At 39.4% G+C, this 16,922-nt stretch overlaps 1 protein-coding gene across 1 annotated transcript; it reads right to left on the reverse strand.

Annotated features, from left to right (window-relative positions):
- Window positions 1–78: 78 nt before the first annotated feature.
- srpx2 (sushi-repeat containing protein X-linked 2) lies at window positions 79–15,489 on the reverse strand. Its single transcript, XM_063494657.1, has 10 exons — window positions 15,151–15,489; window positions 12,501–12,572; window positions 10,733–10,924; window positions 9,731–9,907; window positions 9,274–9,397; window positions 9,066–9,187; window positions 8,803–8,982; window positions 6,186–6,319; window positions 5,971–6,092; window positions 79–1,182 (listed from the first exon to the last, which is right to left on the reverse strand). Exons 1-10 carry the CDS (start codon window positions 15,194–15,196, stop codon window positions 1,002–1,004), a joined length of 1,350 nt encoding a protein of 449 aa, XP_063350727.1. The 5' UTR covers window positions 15,197–15,489; the 3' UTR covers window positions 79–1,001.
- Between the last annotated feature and the right edge of the window lie 1,433 nt (window positions 15,490–16,922).

Genomic DNA, 16,922 nt, shown 5'->3' on the forward strand with positions numbered 1-16,922 from the left:
TAAAGCAGTCACTTTTTTAAAATTTCAAACTGTATATATATTATAGCCATTCAAAATCATGCACAGCACTTGGCACTCTTAATTTCTCACAGTTTTCTTTATTTGTGTAGAGATGTATACTGGTGTGGGAAAACAATTTGAAACAAACTGGTTATGCAGAATTTCAGCTGACGCTTCTAAGAAATTCTGCTTTATTTAATCCATACCAGTGCATTTACATTACTATTTGTATAACTTGCATGAGTTTTTCAATAAAGAAGATTTTATCTTTGATAACACTGTTTACCTCAATGCTCTCTTCACCAAAAAAACAAAAATAAACTAAACTCAGACATTCTTTTGCTTACTCCACTTTAAACTAAAGATACAAGAGAGCAACACTACACACGCTACACTTTTTTTCCTTTTTTTTTAATGTTGGTAAAAAATATAACTTTTAGGAGATTAAAGCTTTTATAACCTTCAGAGCAAAGTTGGCAGTGATTATATTTATCAGATCTGACTTGTTATGCATGCAAGTTTATATCCTATTGAATTAAAGTTGATTCATATACTGCTTCAGACTAACAGCTCAGAAGCATTTCAGTGTATGGATGTGGTGAAAGATGCTTCTAGAAGGAATTTGGTTACATCTGAGTCCAGCTGGGAATTTTCTTTGATAATAAAGAAGCTCCATACAAATACATATCTACATTTCTATATGTGTATATATACACATATTTGCTGGTGTGTTTTACTTCTAATCTTAAATGCTAGATTTTCTGTAGCAAACGCTTTCTGCCGTCAGCACCCCTTTGGCTGATGATTTAATACAGAGCAAACAGTGCTTGCGCTTCAGTGTTGTATAATCACATTTTAAAACAAGGAACTGCTGTCTTGTCTTTTTTTTTCCCCGCTTCAAATGTTCCTCTGAACCTGGTTTCTGGTTGTTTGTCCTTACTCACTGTGTGTTAGTAATTCTGATGAGTGCATTGCTGTGGCAACGACAGAGGTTTATTAAATTAGTCACAGAAATCGCTGCGGAGCTCCAGTTTCTCCCGTTCCTCTTCGTCCAGCAGGAAACTGTCGATGTAGGAGAACAGCTCATCTGAACCCACGGGGGAAATGAAGCGCTCTCGGTCCAGACCAAGCTCATCCAGGAGCACCATGCTGAAGTAGCTTCTGGATATTCTGAATGCTTGTCTGTGGAGAAACCCAATAAGAGCTATTAACACATCCTCTACAGTGAAAATTACAAATACCAAAGTTTTACAGTCTGCATTTTGTCATTTTACTCTAATTGTAATTATATATATTACAAGGATGATATATAATTCATCCTTGTAATATTCTGGATATCTGGTTATTTATAATTGGCAAATGTTGCTTAACCCTTGTGTTGTCCTTGGGTCATTTTTGTCCTCTAAAGAAATCTTTTGCTATCAAAAATGTGTTTTTTATTCATCAAATGGTCTGAAAATAACAGAAGTTATTACTATACTATGCATGATTGGAATAAGTTTTAAGTAATTTGATTTATTTATGGGGTTTTTATTGGATTTTATAACACCTGTGGTCCTGGTGGACAAAAATGACCCCAAAGTACAAAGTGTTGCAAAGGGCCATATTTTCACAACATACTGCTTTCAAACATCTTTGATCTTGGATCACTGATGTGTGGGGTCAAGCACTGGTCATGACAACCACAACAACAGGCAGGACAATGAGGAGGCAGGTGCTCTATATTCAATGAAATTTTATTTATACTGCGCCAAATCAAAACAACAGTCGCATCAAAGTGATTCGTATTGTAAGGTAGACCCTACAATAATACATACACAGAAAGTATGCTCACAAGCCTCCATTGCACTAGAGATTTGCATACTTTGATGAGCATACTTTTTTTTACCATGTTGTGCAAAGCAATGACCAGTAGGACAAAGCACATATTGTCCTCTAGAGGGAATCAATGTTCAGGAAGATCCAGGGTTAGAAGATATAGAAAATATTGTCAATATTTAGAGCACATGCTACCCTTTCTCTGAAAAAGCACATCACCCACCTGCAGAAGTGGAAGAAGGCTATGAAGTGAAGAAAAGTGATGAAGAATCTGAACTATGTTCAAGTAGGTTCTCAGGCATCCAGGACATGGTTGTCTGAGGAGTTTGGAAAGAAAGTGACTAGGCTTCTGGAAGTTTCTTGAGTTTTCAGAATGTGAAACTGAAATAGAAGATGTGTCAGAGGACTGCACATCATCCATTTCAATTATGATGAAGACAAAGAATCAAGCAGGAAAGAGGAGTCAGCTGAGACAGAGGAATATTTGCAGTAATGTGAGGAAACATTGATCTGGTCTTCTGTCCTTCCCAGTGACAGACGATGCATGACTCTCTCATGCGTCACAGAGAAAGACAATCTACCACGGTCCAAGCACAGATGCCAGGTCCCATACTCCTTCAGTGGCTTTTCTACTCGAGTACTGAAAGCATTACACACAGTGTATTCTGCTTGTATTCTGCTTTTTAACGTTCACATGCCAATGGATGCATCAGAGACCAAGTTGGGGTTCAGTAACTTGCCCAAGGACACCTTGGTAAGAACTCCAGACTAGAGCACACAGAGATTGAACCAACAACCATCCAATTAGCAGATGACCTGCTCTACAGCCAACTCAATGACAAACAAGGAGGGAAAACGAGAGAGGAAGAAAAATGGATCGAATGCAGCTGTAGGCATATGTGGGTATGTTGATTCTTACTGCCGCGCATCCAGTAAAGTCGCTACGGCCAGTTTATGACATCCTGAGTCTGGTAGAGAAGTTTTAAAGGTGACACAAGATTAATCATAGAAGCACAAAACGGATATAATTTCTTGATAAAGACACAATAGATAATCATCGTTCATGACACAAACGTGCTCCCATTTGAGGTGTATGGAACAAGTGGGTGTTTCTCCTGCTGTTGATGTAAGATCCTGGTACTGATGTGACTGTGTATGAGCACCAAGTTCCCTTCAGAGGACTCTGTCTATTCCAACAGAACATCCCAAGTAAACCGGGAACTATGAGATAAAAACATGGGCAGTATGTGATGCAGGTCCAGCTGTACATGGAACATGCTAGTGTACGATGGCAAACCGTCTGGCCTGCAGTCAGGACACGCGAGTTGTCCCTAACATTGCAGGTTTCCAAAAGAAAACAATCACCTGTAACAACTTGTTTACTGTATATGACCCTTGCCTGCAACTGCAGAAAAGAAAGCTGTCCATGATGGGACCAGTACAGAGGAATAAACCTGAGCTTCCTCCTGCACTTGTGTCAAATATGGACACGCCTTTGTCCTCATGAAAGTTTGCCTTCACTCAGACCCATGCCCTGGTGTCCTACCATGCCAAAACATAGAAAACTGTCAGGTAATGAGTTGGAATAAAGTTGAATAAAACCTTGAAACACAGAGATGGATGATATTTTATACTTATGGCTTTATAAACAGTCAAAGCAAACAGGGTCATTTTTGAGCCCAGAGGACAACAGATGTGATTATTTGCTGCCAGTAAAAAACTTGAAGTAGTTTAAAAACAGCTTTCTAAATTAACTTTGACATAAACCCGTCTGTGATCATCTGTTAAAGCAACCGACTCTGGTTGTGAAACGATAATCACAATAACTGATGATTTGATTTATTTTTTACCCGAAAACAAAGAAAAAATTAATTTTTATTAGGATTTATCAGACTTAAATTTGAAATGGAATAAAAAAAAAATGTGTCAAAATGTTTGAATTAAGTTTTAATTAAAAGTGGGGGAAAAATCCACTTCATAGTAATTAAGTATCAATCAAACCAGATGGGGACATTTTTGACCCCTGAGGACCACAGGTGTGATTATGTGCTGCCATTTAAAAATTATAAATGGTTCAAAAAAAACTTTCTCACTAAAGTTCAACATACAGCACTCTGTAGTTAGTCAGATAGTCAAAATTATCGAAACAATTAAATATTTCATTTTCTTGTTTTATTTTCGCTTAAAAAACAGGGTGTATTTTTTGTAAACAAGGTCTGGTGGCCCTAAAATGTATAATGTTGGGTAAATTTTGTGTTAATGTGTTGGTCTTAAGTAAAACTAAGATGTAACACTGAATTGATTGTCAATTTATACTTTATACTTTAAAAAACACTCAAATGAAGTGGGGACATTTTTGACCCCTGAGGACCACAGGTGTATGGAAATCGGGAGGACATTATGAGGGTTAAAAAAAGTCAACTTTTTGCTTCAAGGTTTGCCTTCTCAAAGTAGTCATACATCATTCTTTAGGTGTTCAAAATGATCAGATTAGAGTATAAAAGTTGCATTATCTATTTTAGTTTTGGCCACTTGATTCCTGAATTTAAAAACATCCATCCATTATCTTCCACGTATCAAATTCTGGGTCCTGCAGGGCCTCCCAGCCTCTCACAGAATAACACCATATAAAATTATTACAATAATGTCAGGCATGTTTTTTAGAGACTTGAGAAATTGATTCAAGCTTTACAGCTCTGAATGCCTCAGGGTGCTCATTGCCTGGTAACTTTGTTGTTTGGATACATTTAGCTTTTAGTTTTCGGTTCTAGCTGCCTCCTACGATTGAAAAGGTTATGATAGCGATGAGGGACTGGAACTGTGCTCCCTAGAACTAAAACAAGGATAAGGAAGTCTAAAACACTCTGGAGAACTGAGGGGAAACTTCAGAGTTAGCATCTGAGTGCCCTAACCTACATTCTTTCTAATGATCAGTAGGGGGGTCAGCAAACAGACCCCACTTCTTATTGTGTCTATGGCCTCAATACAGGCCTCTGTCCACAGTCTGTGTTTTTTTGGACTCTCAGCATCTGTTTTCTACACAAATACCAAGAAGATCGGTGCTGTTTATACTTCAAATCCTCAGTACAAAACACTGTACACACAGTATTTTCAACATTGGGCAGAATTTACAATATCAGCACTGTAAATAGTGATGGAGGAGATCATTTTTAGCAACAATAAACTCCTCACAGAAGCGCTCATATAATTAGCGCCAGGTTGCTTCCACCCCAAGAAACACTATATGTGAACACAGATCCTAAAATATTTCTGGTTTGTGGTTTCAATCACTAGTTTCATGTCTTTAGTACAAAAAAACAAGTGAATTATGATCCCATTTAAACTGGAATAACGTGACTGCCTTGTGATCAATATATTCTCAGAATAAGCTGGTGACAGCCAAAATGTTCAAAACAAGTCTTCAAAATAGGATTTAGCGAACCAATGGGTAATAGTAAGGTAGTTACAGCCATCATTTATATACAGTCTATGGAGAGTGCACGGTCACTGTATTAAAAAGAGTATTGTTTAGTGCAGCTTTATACTTGTTGGCTTTCAACTCATTGCTTTCAATTACAATTAGATGTATTTCCTTCCAACTCTAAGCTATGTTCAGATAAAACATGTCCCTTTATTGATGTCTGAATTCCCCTGATGATTGGTGCTCTGCTCACTCAGTTTACCTCAGTACTCTATAGGATTTGTGTGTCTGCAGAGAGACCTTAGGTTAGGAAGAGTTTCCAGTCCGGAAAAACTGAGGAATGCTTCTTACTCAAATTGCACAGTTGTAGGAAAGAATCTTTATCGAGGCACTTCCTAAGATGAATTATTTTTTAATGTTTATTTTTACTGCAAAATGCTCAGCTTCAAAAGCATCGCAGTGCTTCTCAGGGAAACCAAAAGCCAGATGTTTATTACTGATGTTTTGTCGGTTCTGTTGAAATCCCATTGAAGTGATTATTATGCTATATTTAGAAGTGTTAATCTTTGAATGGAGACTCTCTTTTTATTAGGAGACTCCTGACATTTAAAGTTTGTGAAAATGACTGCTGACTGTTAAGTGAAATGGAAATTTTATAAAGTCATTTCAGGATGGATTTTTTAAAGTCACCATAAAAGAACCATAAAACTGTTGAACAAATAAATTATTACCTTAAACCCTCTATGACTTGAGGCTGAAGAAGACTTTCTTTAATGCGGCCAGTCTCACGAGGAGGAGAGCCCAGAAGCTCGATCACGGTTACGTGCCGGAGGGCTAATCCACAATCTGCTTTCTGAAGCAGAAAAAGGGGAAACACATGATTGGGTTCTTGTTACTTATTAAACGGCTTCAGAAGCTTTACTGGGCTGATCAAGTGAAGTCTCACTTGTATCATGATGTTCTGGAGCTGGTAGTCAGGGTCCGACATGTTGGGTGCAGACACGATCAGCAGCCTCCGCTTTTCGTAGAACTGATCCAGGAGAGCTGGCGCTGTCTTTACATCGGCTTTGATCTCAATTGCTACAAACAAAAGGTCATAGTTACATCCTCCACTTATACCTCTCAATATGTACATAAGCACATACATAAGCATTCTGTTATGTATGCAGTGCACTCCATACTGTAATAATGTATAGATTTCAGATGTATTCTCTTCTATCTCATACTTTTTGCTGCCAGCATGGAGACTTTAACCAGATCCCCCACCTCTGGCTAAAATCTCCAAAAATTAAAATGTATTAATTTTTTCGCTGAAGCATAAAATCGCACGAGCTGTTCAAGATTAAACCAGCGCTGTTCAGCCTTTTCAGGTCTGACCTTCTTTAGAAGCAAGTGTGTAATCATCACTCCTCATCAACGCTTTTAGACACCATCAAAACTTTCCTGCTTCTGAATATCTGTCACAACATATATAACAAAAGGACAGAGGAAACTGTAAAGTGGAACTTTTTATTCCTCTAATAATTATCTTTGTGGGGTGCCTTCCCCTTAAGTCGGGAACCACTGGACTTTACTACCTCACTGTATATAAAATATTTGCTGGTTGATGCAAAACAGCCATGATAAACAACTGTTTATTAACTAGAATATACTAGTGCAAAAAATGCAAGTATCCTGAAAAGTTACTTTCATATAGTCATTTGATGTAAAGTGAAATCTTACAAGCTTCATTTCTTTTGTTTGAATTTTGATGATTGTTGGTTACAGCTCACAAAATCAGAAGTGCAGTATCTGAAATGATTTGAAGATTTCATTTTGAGTTTGAATGAATGATTTTTCAAACAGTATAAATACAATATACCTATCAATCTAGTTTAGAACACACTACCACAACACTGCTGACTCGACAGTTGTCCAGATGACGATCATGGGGAGGGTAAGCCACAGAAACTTATGGCTGAAAAGGCTGGCTGTTCACAGAGTGCTGTATCGAAGCATATTAACGGAAAGCTGACTGGATGGGAAAAGTGTGGTAGGAAAAGATGCAAAGGCAACAGGGACGGCCGCAGCCTTGAGCAGACTGTCAAGAAAAGCATCAGGAGCCACCACCCACAGATGTCCTCAGGGAAAGAAGCAGTCTTAATATTAAGCTACGGGGTGGCTGTAGCTCAGGTGGCAGAGCAGGTCAGCCACTAATCAGAAAGTCGGTGGTTCGATCCCAGGCTGCCTCCTGGCTGCATGCCAAATATCCTCAGGCAAGATACTAACCCCATGTCTGCCTACTGGTGGTAGTCAGAGGGCCCGGTGGCGCCAGTGTCTGGCAGCCTCGCCTCTGTCTGTGGCTACAATGTAGCTTGCCAATGTGTGTGTGAATGGGTGAATGACTGAATGTAGTGTAAAGCGCTTTGGGGTCCTTAGGGACTGAGTAAAAGCGCTATACAAATGCAGGCCATTTACCATTTACTCCTGAACCAAAGACAACATCAGAAGCATTTTACCCAGGTTAGGAAGTAAAAGAACTGAACTGTTGTTCAGTGGTCCAAAGGCCTCTCTTCAGATGAAGGTAATTTTTGCATTTCATTGGTAAATCTAAGTCCTGGTGTCTAGAGGAACAATGGACAGATACAGAATCCCTGGTGTGTGAAGTCCAATGTAAAGTTTCTGCAGTCTGCGATTCATCTGCCGGTTGGTGGAGGTTGGTCCACTTCATTTCCTTTTCCAGCAGGACTTAGCACCTTCCCACAGAGCCAAAACCGCTACCCGATGGTTACCATATTATTACTGTTGCTTAGTGGCCAGTCAACTCACCTGTCCTGAATAACATGGAGTATCCATGCAGGATTATCAAGAGGTAGATAAGACTCGACTGAACCAACCATCAAAGCAACATGAGGTTCAAAACACCTCGGCAGTGCCACAAGTTGATGCACTAATTCATGTTATTGGAGCCTCAACTGAGTACTGACTGCAATCTTTGGCTCTTTTCCACAGCATGTCTTTTATCCTGTCTTCCTTCTCTCACCCCAACCGGTCGCGGCAGATGGGCACCCCTCCCTGACCCTGGTTCTGCCGGAGGTTTCGTCCTGTTAAAAGGGAGTTTTCCCACTGTCGCCAAAGTTCCTGCTCATACGGGGTCATATGATTGTTGGGTTTTTCTCTGTATGTAGTATTGTAGGGTCTACCTTACAATATAAAGTGCCTTGAGGCGACTGCTGTTGTGATTTGGCGGAATTGAATTGAATAAATATACTTTTCAGAAGTTAGGCATTGCTGTATGGTAAATTCTTCTAGATTACTTGAATAATCTAATATGCTGCATTTCTGATAGCCTCAAAATTAAAACGAAAAAAGACTTGAAATATTGCACAATATATGAAAGTCTGACATGCTTAAATAAATTACAAAACTATAACTTTCTTTTTAGATCTGCTAGTGTATCATTCATTCTCTGTGAATGCTTTTTTGTTTTTTACTCTATTTATTATATTGTTGTGTCAGTCTGGTACATTTGCCACTGTTATACGGTCATCTTAAAGTCACCTATTTGCAGACTCAGTACTCACAAACACACTCAGCAGGATCTCCGCCCCAGCTTCGGTTGAATTGGCAGACACGACTCGACACCCCCCTCCGTTCGTATCCTCCTTCGCAGTGGTATTCACACGTTGCACCATAGTTGTTCCCATCGGAGGAGCAGCTGAGGTAACCATGCAAGGGTGGAAAGAGTTCTGGACATCTTCTCACTGAATGGAAAACAAAATCATGTAAATAAAATACAACAATGATAACAAAATAGTAACTCAAGAAATCAGGTTTGGCAGCTTACCCTCAACACGCAATATAAACTTGCAGGCAGCTCTGTTCCTGGCCTGATCGTACACTTTATATCGGATAATGTGAAGTCCCTCTTTAAAGTCAGTGCCTGGCTCCTGGCCCACTAATATCACACTGGAGAGAGACACAGTAGCCAACAAAATGTTCAAATCCATTTAAGAATGAACAGGAAAGGGAAATAAAGGAAGTCGGTGACATACTCGAGTGACTTGTGTGCAGTGTCTGTGGCTGTCGGAGGGTCCCAGGTCACCTTGGCGGTGAGCTTTCCAGGCTCAGCGACCTTGAGTCTAGATGGAGGACACTTTATTTTTGGAGGATCAGTATCTGAAATAATGGCAATACAGGCATTAGAGGAAGGAAGCAGGCATGTTGTCAGCATGGCCCAACTGCTACAGCTATAAAGAGCAGAATTTAATTCAGAAAGCAACAAGCCACAGTTTGGATTCAGTCCAGAGAACAGACGAGGAGGAAATATGCTTGTTTTTGTGAGACTGTAAAAGGAGCCAATCCTGTGAAGGAATGAAGGATAACCACACCAGAGCAGATGGCCTGATTTAAAGTCCATGTATGGCAGTAAGTTAAAAAATACAGTTGACAGAATTTCCAAACATTTGGTCGGCTTCACTTGGATCTACACACTGAGACTGTGCTGCGTACCTGAACACACTGGCTGTACTCCGCTCCATGACCCCCTGTGCTGGCAGATGCGTGATGGCTCTCCTTCAATGCGATAGCCAGTGTCACAGGTAAAGTCACACCTGGAGTCCACCATAAAGCCCTGAGTGCAGGTGTACCTGCCATGGTAAATGAGGGGCAGCACTTGGCAGCGCATCTCTGATGGAAACACAGAGAGTATGTTAAATGGCCACAGTGGTGGCTGTTCATACTAAACATGGTCAAAATTTTAACTAATGAGCTCAGTGTATGTTCAAGTAAGAACCAGACTGCTCTAAACATTTAGTTTTAGATTATTTTGTTGTCTTGGGTCTATATAACATCACTGACAGCAGATATCCTTAATATGGACATGTCAGCCTCACACTTTCCACTGTAAGCCCCACCCATCTGCTTTTCAAACCTTCTGTATGGGAGGGGGCAATCAAAAGAAACTTTCCTTAAAGGTTAAAAATTGTTAAGGAGTCTGCTTCAGAGTATTAAAAAAAGAACAATTTATTATTTTGAACTGTGAATCATAAAAAGCCACCCCAGGAAAGTCCAAGAATAAAAAGGTTTGGCTGGTGATTTTCTATTTTTAGTATCAACAACACTAACAGTGTGAGCACGTGTGAAGAAAATATCTAAAAACAGGACCTGATTTAACTCTCTGAGCTGTTAAAAAGGCTCAAACTGGGAACTGCATTTTTAAGCAACTATTACTCTCAAAGAGTAAAAAAAAAAAAGTGTAATTGGGGACTATTTTCAGCAGTGGATTAACACTTACATGTGGTGCCAGTGAATAAAATTAACAACTCCAGTGCTCATGGTAATAAGGGAACATGTGAACTGAACTGATTTTATAATTCCTGGCCAGTAAGAATGATATGTAATGAATATTTTCAAATAACAGACACTCACCATATTTGCTGATCGATTTTCTTGGTCAGAAAAACAAAGAGTGTCACCAAACTGATCACATGTTAAGTTAAAATCTCCACATACTGCGGCAGTAAGCAGTCCCAGACCAGCGGCGATTAGCGAGGCACATAATGGAGCGTCTTCCCAGCAGCTTGTACCCTCGATCGCAGCTCATCTGGCAACGCGTTCCCAATGTGCTCCTGTAGGCTCTGCCTCGAGGGGAGTGGCAGGTCACCTCACCGTTGGTCAGACCCGGAGGATGGCACCAGTAAGGGTCTGTTTTTAAAGAGCAGCCAGAATCAGATTTCTGTGATTTCTTTAGACTCTGAGTGTTGGACTCAGTGTTCACTCATGTGAAAAGTGGGATTTCAGACTGTGCTTGTCTATATCAGTTAATCAGTCTTTGTTACAGAGTTCAAAGATTCAAACTTCAGCAAGAAACCAGATGAAAAGCACCACAAAAAAATGGAGTCATGTGAAAATGCAAATACACCCTATTTCAATTCTACGGTTTTACATATCAGAACATAAGAAAAAATCACATGGTCCTTGGCAGGCTAAATACAACCTGAGACGAACAATAACAAATGAGATATTACACCATCTCATTATTTAACACAGTGTTAGGGAGAGTAAATAGCAGCCAGGTACTACTCATCAGAAAGTGTGAGCATCTCTATTAAAGCACAAGTTTTGGCAGTTTGCTGATCAGGAATGATCTTAAAGAAGCAGTTGCTACCCATCAACCTGTGAAGGTTCATATGGTCATTTCCAAAATGACCATAATTGTACAATGAGAAAGATTATTTATAAATGCAAAACATTCAGGACAACAGCCAAGCCTCCCAGGAGTCGACATCCCAGAAATTTCACCCCAAGGTCAGACTGCTGTTTTCAAAGAACCTGCAACAACCCATGTGCTACATGTCAGACTCTACAGGCCTCAGTCAGCATGTTAAATGCTAAAATTCATGACAGCACAATTAGAAAAAAGATTAAACAAGTATTACTTGTTTGGAAGGGTTGCCAGGAGAAAGCCTGCTCTCTCTAAAAAGAACATGGCAGCATGGCTTATTATTAGAAAGCTGCATCTGAGTAAACCATAAGACTTCTGAAACAGTGACTTTTGGACAGAGGACACAAAAGTGGAAACGTTTGGCTGTAATGCACAGAGTCACATTTGGAGAAAACCAAACACTGCATATCAGCATAAACAACTCATACCAAGTGTCAAACACGGTGATGGAAAGGTGATGGTTTGGGCTTGTTTTGCAGCCACAGGACCAGGACACCTAGCAGTCATTGAGTCGACCATGAGCTCCTATGTATAACAGAGTATTCTAGAGTCAAGTGAAAGGTCATCTGTTTGACAGACCTCAACACAATTAAAATGCTTTGTTGGGAATTTAAGAAAGCTGTGCCTAAACAAATGCCTCCAATCTTCAATGAACTGAAGCAACGTTGTGAAGAGGATTAAGCCAGACATCAAGGCAGCAAAAAATGAATAAATAAATAAATAATTGCACAAGTTTTTTTTTTTAATGGCTTTAACAGCAGTGACTGACACAAAAATCAAAAAACCATTTCATCTGGATTGCATAACCCTGGATCCAAAGAAGTAAGCAGGCTATAAATATCTATATTCTCTTTATCATCTGGTTTCCAAGAAGAGTCTTTGAGCAAAAATCTAAACGTTAACAGAGACTTTCTTACTAAACTGCTTATTCTTGACACCAGATGTGTTAGCTACTGTCATATAAGCGACAGAGGCCAAATCGTTAATAGCACACTGTTTGATGGTATGTTCTGACGTATGGCCCAGCCCCAGTGAGTGTCTGTTGTCCATACGCACTTGTGTAGTCCAGTTGAGGAGTCGTATCTTCCTCTGTAAACTCATTTTCGTATACTGTAGTCCCAGAGCCAGCTGAAAAAACAACCAGACATGTCACATGGTTTTATGGTAGATAGACTGTCACTTAAATAGCACTTTTCTACTCTTTTTGAGCTTTCTTACTACAAGTATCATTCACACATATTTAAAACACCTAAGCACTTTTAACCTAACATTCACACACTCACGTGGAAACATCAGGAGCAACCTAACCCCTGGACATGTATTTAAGCCAACATGTAGAAAAGCCTAGAGCTCGAACCCCAAACCTCCTGAGCATCAGCTGGGGTGAAATAATATGACTGAAGCACATATTATGTAGGTCACACAGAAGCAGGCAGACATACAAATTTTTCTCACCGCACACTCTCATTTCCACAACCTCCTTTCAGCTTCCTTTAGCACAACTCAAATAATATTCCAGTCCATACCTGGATTTTCAATCAGGAAATGGAAACTCCTGGGGCTCTTTGCTTTCTTGAGGTGATGCATGTAAATGGCCTTTGTTATGTTTTGAAACTTTCACTTTAACTCCACCACACATTAGGACAAACAGCATGTTTTCATTACCCACTTGGCGATTGTGTCTCTTACTCACCATTTTCCATGTTATAACAGTTCTTGTACTGTACTTTCTGCACAATAAATCACTGTTACTTTTCTTTCTCTGCAGTTGTGGCTCAGGCACAGTATCCTGAAAATGACTCCGTGTTTAGAGCTGAGTGCCAAACTTTCCAGTCTGTCAATCCCCCACCCCCCATCCCAGCTCTCAGTTCCTGCTCTGCTTCCTTTGCTTCAGCTCAGCATTAAACTTAGTCGCAAGCTAATAAAGTTCACTTTAAAGCATTTTATTAGTAATGATACATTTAATTTCTCTACTCTGCTCCAGATTCTTCCCAAGACAAGCAGATTAAACCCACCGTCAGTGGGTTTTTTGTTTGTTTTGTTTTTCTTATAAAGAGCCCAATGTTCCACCCAATACACTTCCCCAGGCTAATATTTCCCCTCACAGAGAATTAGTCACACAGGAAATAAACAGGCTAATCACTGCAGTGTTCAACTATAGAAATGGACATTACTGCAAGTGGGGTGTACTATCATGCATATGGCAATTAAAATGATATGTGAGATTATACATGGATAAAATTGAAACAGAGGTTTTCTATAGATTTGAGCTGTTTTTCCTAATAGGCAAACATAACCTTCGAGATTAGACTTCTTGTTACTCATTCAGCTTTTGTGATAATATGTATAAAAATAGTCCCCTCATAACTTGTTCTCGGACCCAAAGAGAATCAATTTTTTCTCATGTATGACAAAGAAAGGCTTGCCCGACTGGTGCTTTTACTCAAACGCTGCTTCTGATGACTAAGGGGTGCAGAATACCCAGACACTGACACACATTAGGCAGATTTTACTGCAGAGACATGCACACTGCAGACAGAGTGAGACCATGCAGCAGAAATGAGTCAGACCAAAAAGAAGCTGCTGCTCATCTGACATTTCATCTGTCTCTAATGACAAAGCTGAGAGACCGAGCATCATCATCCTTTCAATCACTCCTCATCATCACTGGAGTTCATATGTGCTGCCGAGGGGAATCTCAGGTCATGTCATTATCTTGCAGGATTAAATGAAGGCTTTAGCACATTTGGCCCGGAGGGGGACTCCTCAGTAATTAACTGGAGCCGAGCTGTAATTAAACTGCTTGGTCAGCAAATGGGGAAGGAACACCTGAAGAGAAATGAAGCTCAGCTCATTTTTAAAGTCATCTTATCCTGGATTTTGGCCAGTTGCATGTTGGGAGATGTTGTAGAGGCACAAATGGAGCATCGATTCACCTCAAAAATTTAGCACATCTGGATCTAATACCAGTGGCTTTACTGCAGAGAAGGAGGTATTTCCCAGCTGCAGGGAAGATGAGTGACTTGATCCTTGGCCAACCATCTAATATATTACATATTCATGCAAATTTGTTTTAGTTGAGACTTGCAACAAAACCAATGCTTGAGAAAGTACTTTAAGTAAGTAAAAATCTAGGAATTTATACTAAACTTAGACTAAATATCTACATTTTAGAGAAGATCACTGTCAGACAGATGTAGTTACTTTAGATTACTTTAGATAGCTAGATAGCTTTAGTCGAACAACTGATTGATTGAGCTAAAACAAAACAATCATTATTTTAAGTTAAAGTTATTCTTTACTTGCCAAAGATTTCATGGTTTCTCTCTCTTAAATATGAGAACTTGCTGCTTCCCATTTTTATCAGAGATGTCACTTATGCTTTGGAAATATGAGTTTTCATGGTTACTATAGCTAAACAGAAACAGCAGATTGCTCGTTAGTTTCAGCCTCTGTTTCAACTTCACCATCTAGTTTCTGCTAACAGAATATGCACTATCCAAAACCTTGGGAGCTAACGATTTTGCATTGGGAGCTTAAGGAGTAGTTTTACTTTGTTGATTCTGTACTTTTCCTTTGATCACAGGAAAGTACATCGTGCACTTTAATCACGTGGTATTTTGACGAAATCTAGCCCCTAACATTTGAATTGTTGTTTATTTTGTTTTCTTGTCTCGTACAGGCTAGTTTTGTCTCATGAACTCACCTGTGAAGAACAAGATGAAGACAGCAACAGAGCGGCTGAGGCGCATGTCAGAAACGCAGAGATGACACTCCTGGATGAGATCAAACTTTTTTGTACAGCTCCAAGAATCTCAGAGTCCAACACAGACCTACGAAGCTATAAAACTGAGGAAAGCTTTAAAAAAAAAGAGTTGTCTGAATAATCCCCACAGTCAACAACAAGCGCTCCTTTCACGCAGCAGCCTCCTCAGCTTTTGTTAAGGAAAGATTCTTCTAGTTCATCACAGAGACAAAAACCACTTGGTGGCACTAACGGGCTTCTAGTGTGTGTGTTTCCACCCATCGCTGCATTAAACATGATTAGAGATCTTTTATAAACTCCACCCTTCAACGCATGCAAGAAGTAGGCCTATACGCTAATTCACTTGCAGCAGCAGATTTTTTAGGCTGCTATCTGTTATATACAATGGCACTGGAGTTATCAACTGTTATGGATCTTTATTTCATAATCTCATAATGTTATTTCAGTGACATCAGGCCTGATGGATTTTTGTTTTTTTCGTTTTGTTTTGTTTTAATGAAATGGGCTACTTTCAAAATAAACTTACAAAATGCTCCAAATATGGCCCCTTACAATACACAACACTTACAAAGAGCTCACGGTCTAGTAGTAATTAATTGTAGCACTATTTAATGCGACGCCTTGTGTTTTTTTTAAAAGGATCATCACATGTAATTTGTTTAGAAAATCGCACGAGGTGAGCACGATGCAAGTAGACATTCAATTTGGAGAACGAAAAAAAAGCATCAGTCTTTGTGTTTATCTTCAACTAAGCGGATATTTACAAGGCTGCTCTGACTGCTGTGACGCGCAACTGTGTGTCACATCCACATCAGCAGAAGGCAGCTAATTATAAGGACTGTAAAGACCGACTGCAAGAGACAGGAAGTAGCGGTGCAACTATCAAAATAAAAGCACGTGGACACACCCTGACAAATGTGAAGCAAGCAGTGGTGTAATACTGTGTAATAGCTTATTAATTAATAATTGAATAGCACTCTTTTCTACAAGCCAGCGAATCTCTTCCAGTCTGCACCAGCCTGTCTGCACCTTTTTAGGCCCTTAACATTAAATGTGCAGTAAAATACTGGCTGCTGTTTGCAAACTGCAGGACCATGTCTTCAGGGGGCTGGTGATGTCACAGATTGATATACAATTTTCAGATTAATTTTTAAATTACTGATTCAAAATAAATGATTTATCGTTTCATACTGAGCTTCTCGTAAAGTGTATATTTGTTTCAATAGTGCCTTAGTTATTCCAGGACAAAAACAATGAGCCATTGTCCTTCTACAACAAGGTCATACTCATTTGAACATACCAAGAAAACCAATCGGGTTTATAGGCCTCAGAAGAAAGCTGTGACTACTGAACTGTAAAATTGTAGCTGATCTCAAACCTTAACTCATAATATACCAAGGACAAAATAATCAACTTCCGGTGGTGTTTGAAATAAGATAAATATGAGCTTTGTTGAAAAGGTTGAGCACTGCAGGTGTCGGGAAAAATAGTTGAAAAACAAACAAATTAACAAAAAACATGCTTGTCTGTAAACTTGTGGAACAGTCAGAACAGGAGAAAAAAATCTATATGCTAGTATTATAGTAAAACTGGAATTTCTTATTTATCAGTGAAAAATGTAAAGCAGCACCATCTCTGTAAAATCTGAACACCTGGTCTGGTCAAGTTATTAGAGGCTGAAAAGCACTCAACAGATTCTTTAAAGACAAAAA

Source organism: Pelmatolapia mariae, linkage group LG2, assembly GCF_036321145.2.
Source record: "Pelmatolapia mariae isolate MD_Pm_ZW linkage group LG2, Pm_UMD_F_2, whole genome shotgun sequence".
NCBI classification, from domain to species: Eukaryota; Metazoa; Chordata; class Actinopteri; order Cichliformes; family Cichlidae; genus Pelmatolapia; species Pelmatolapia mariae.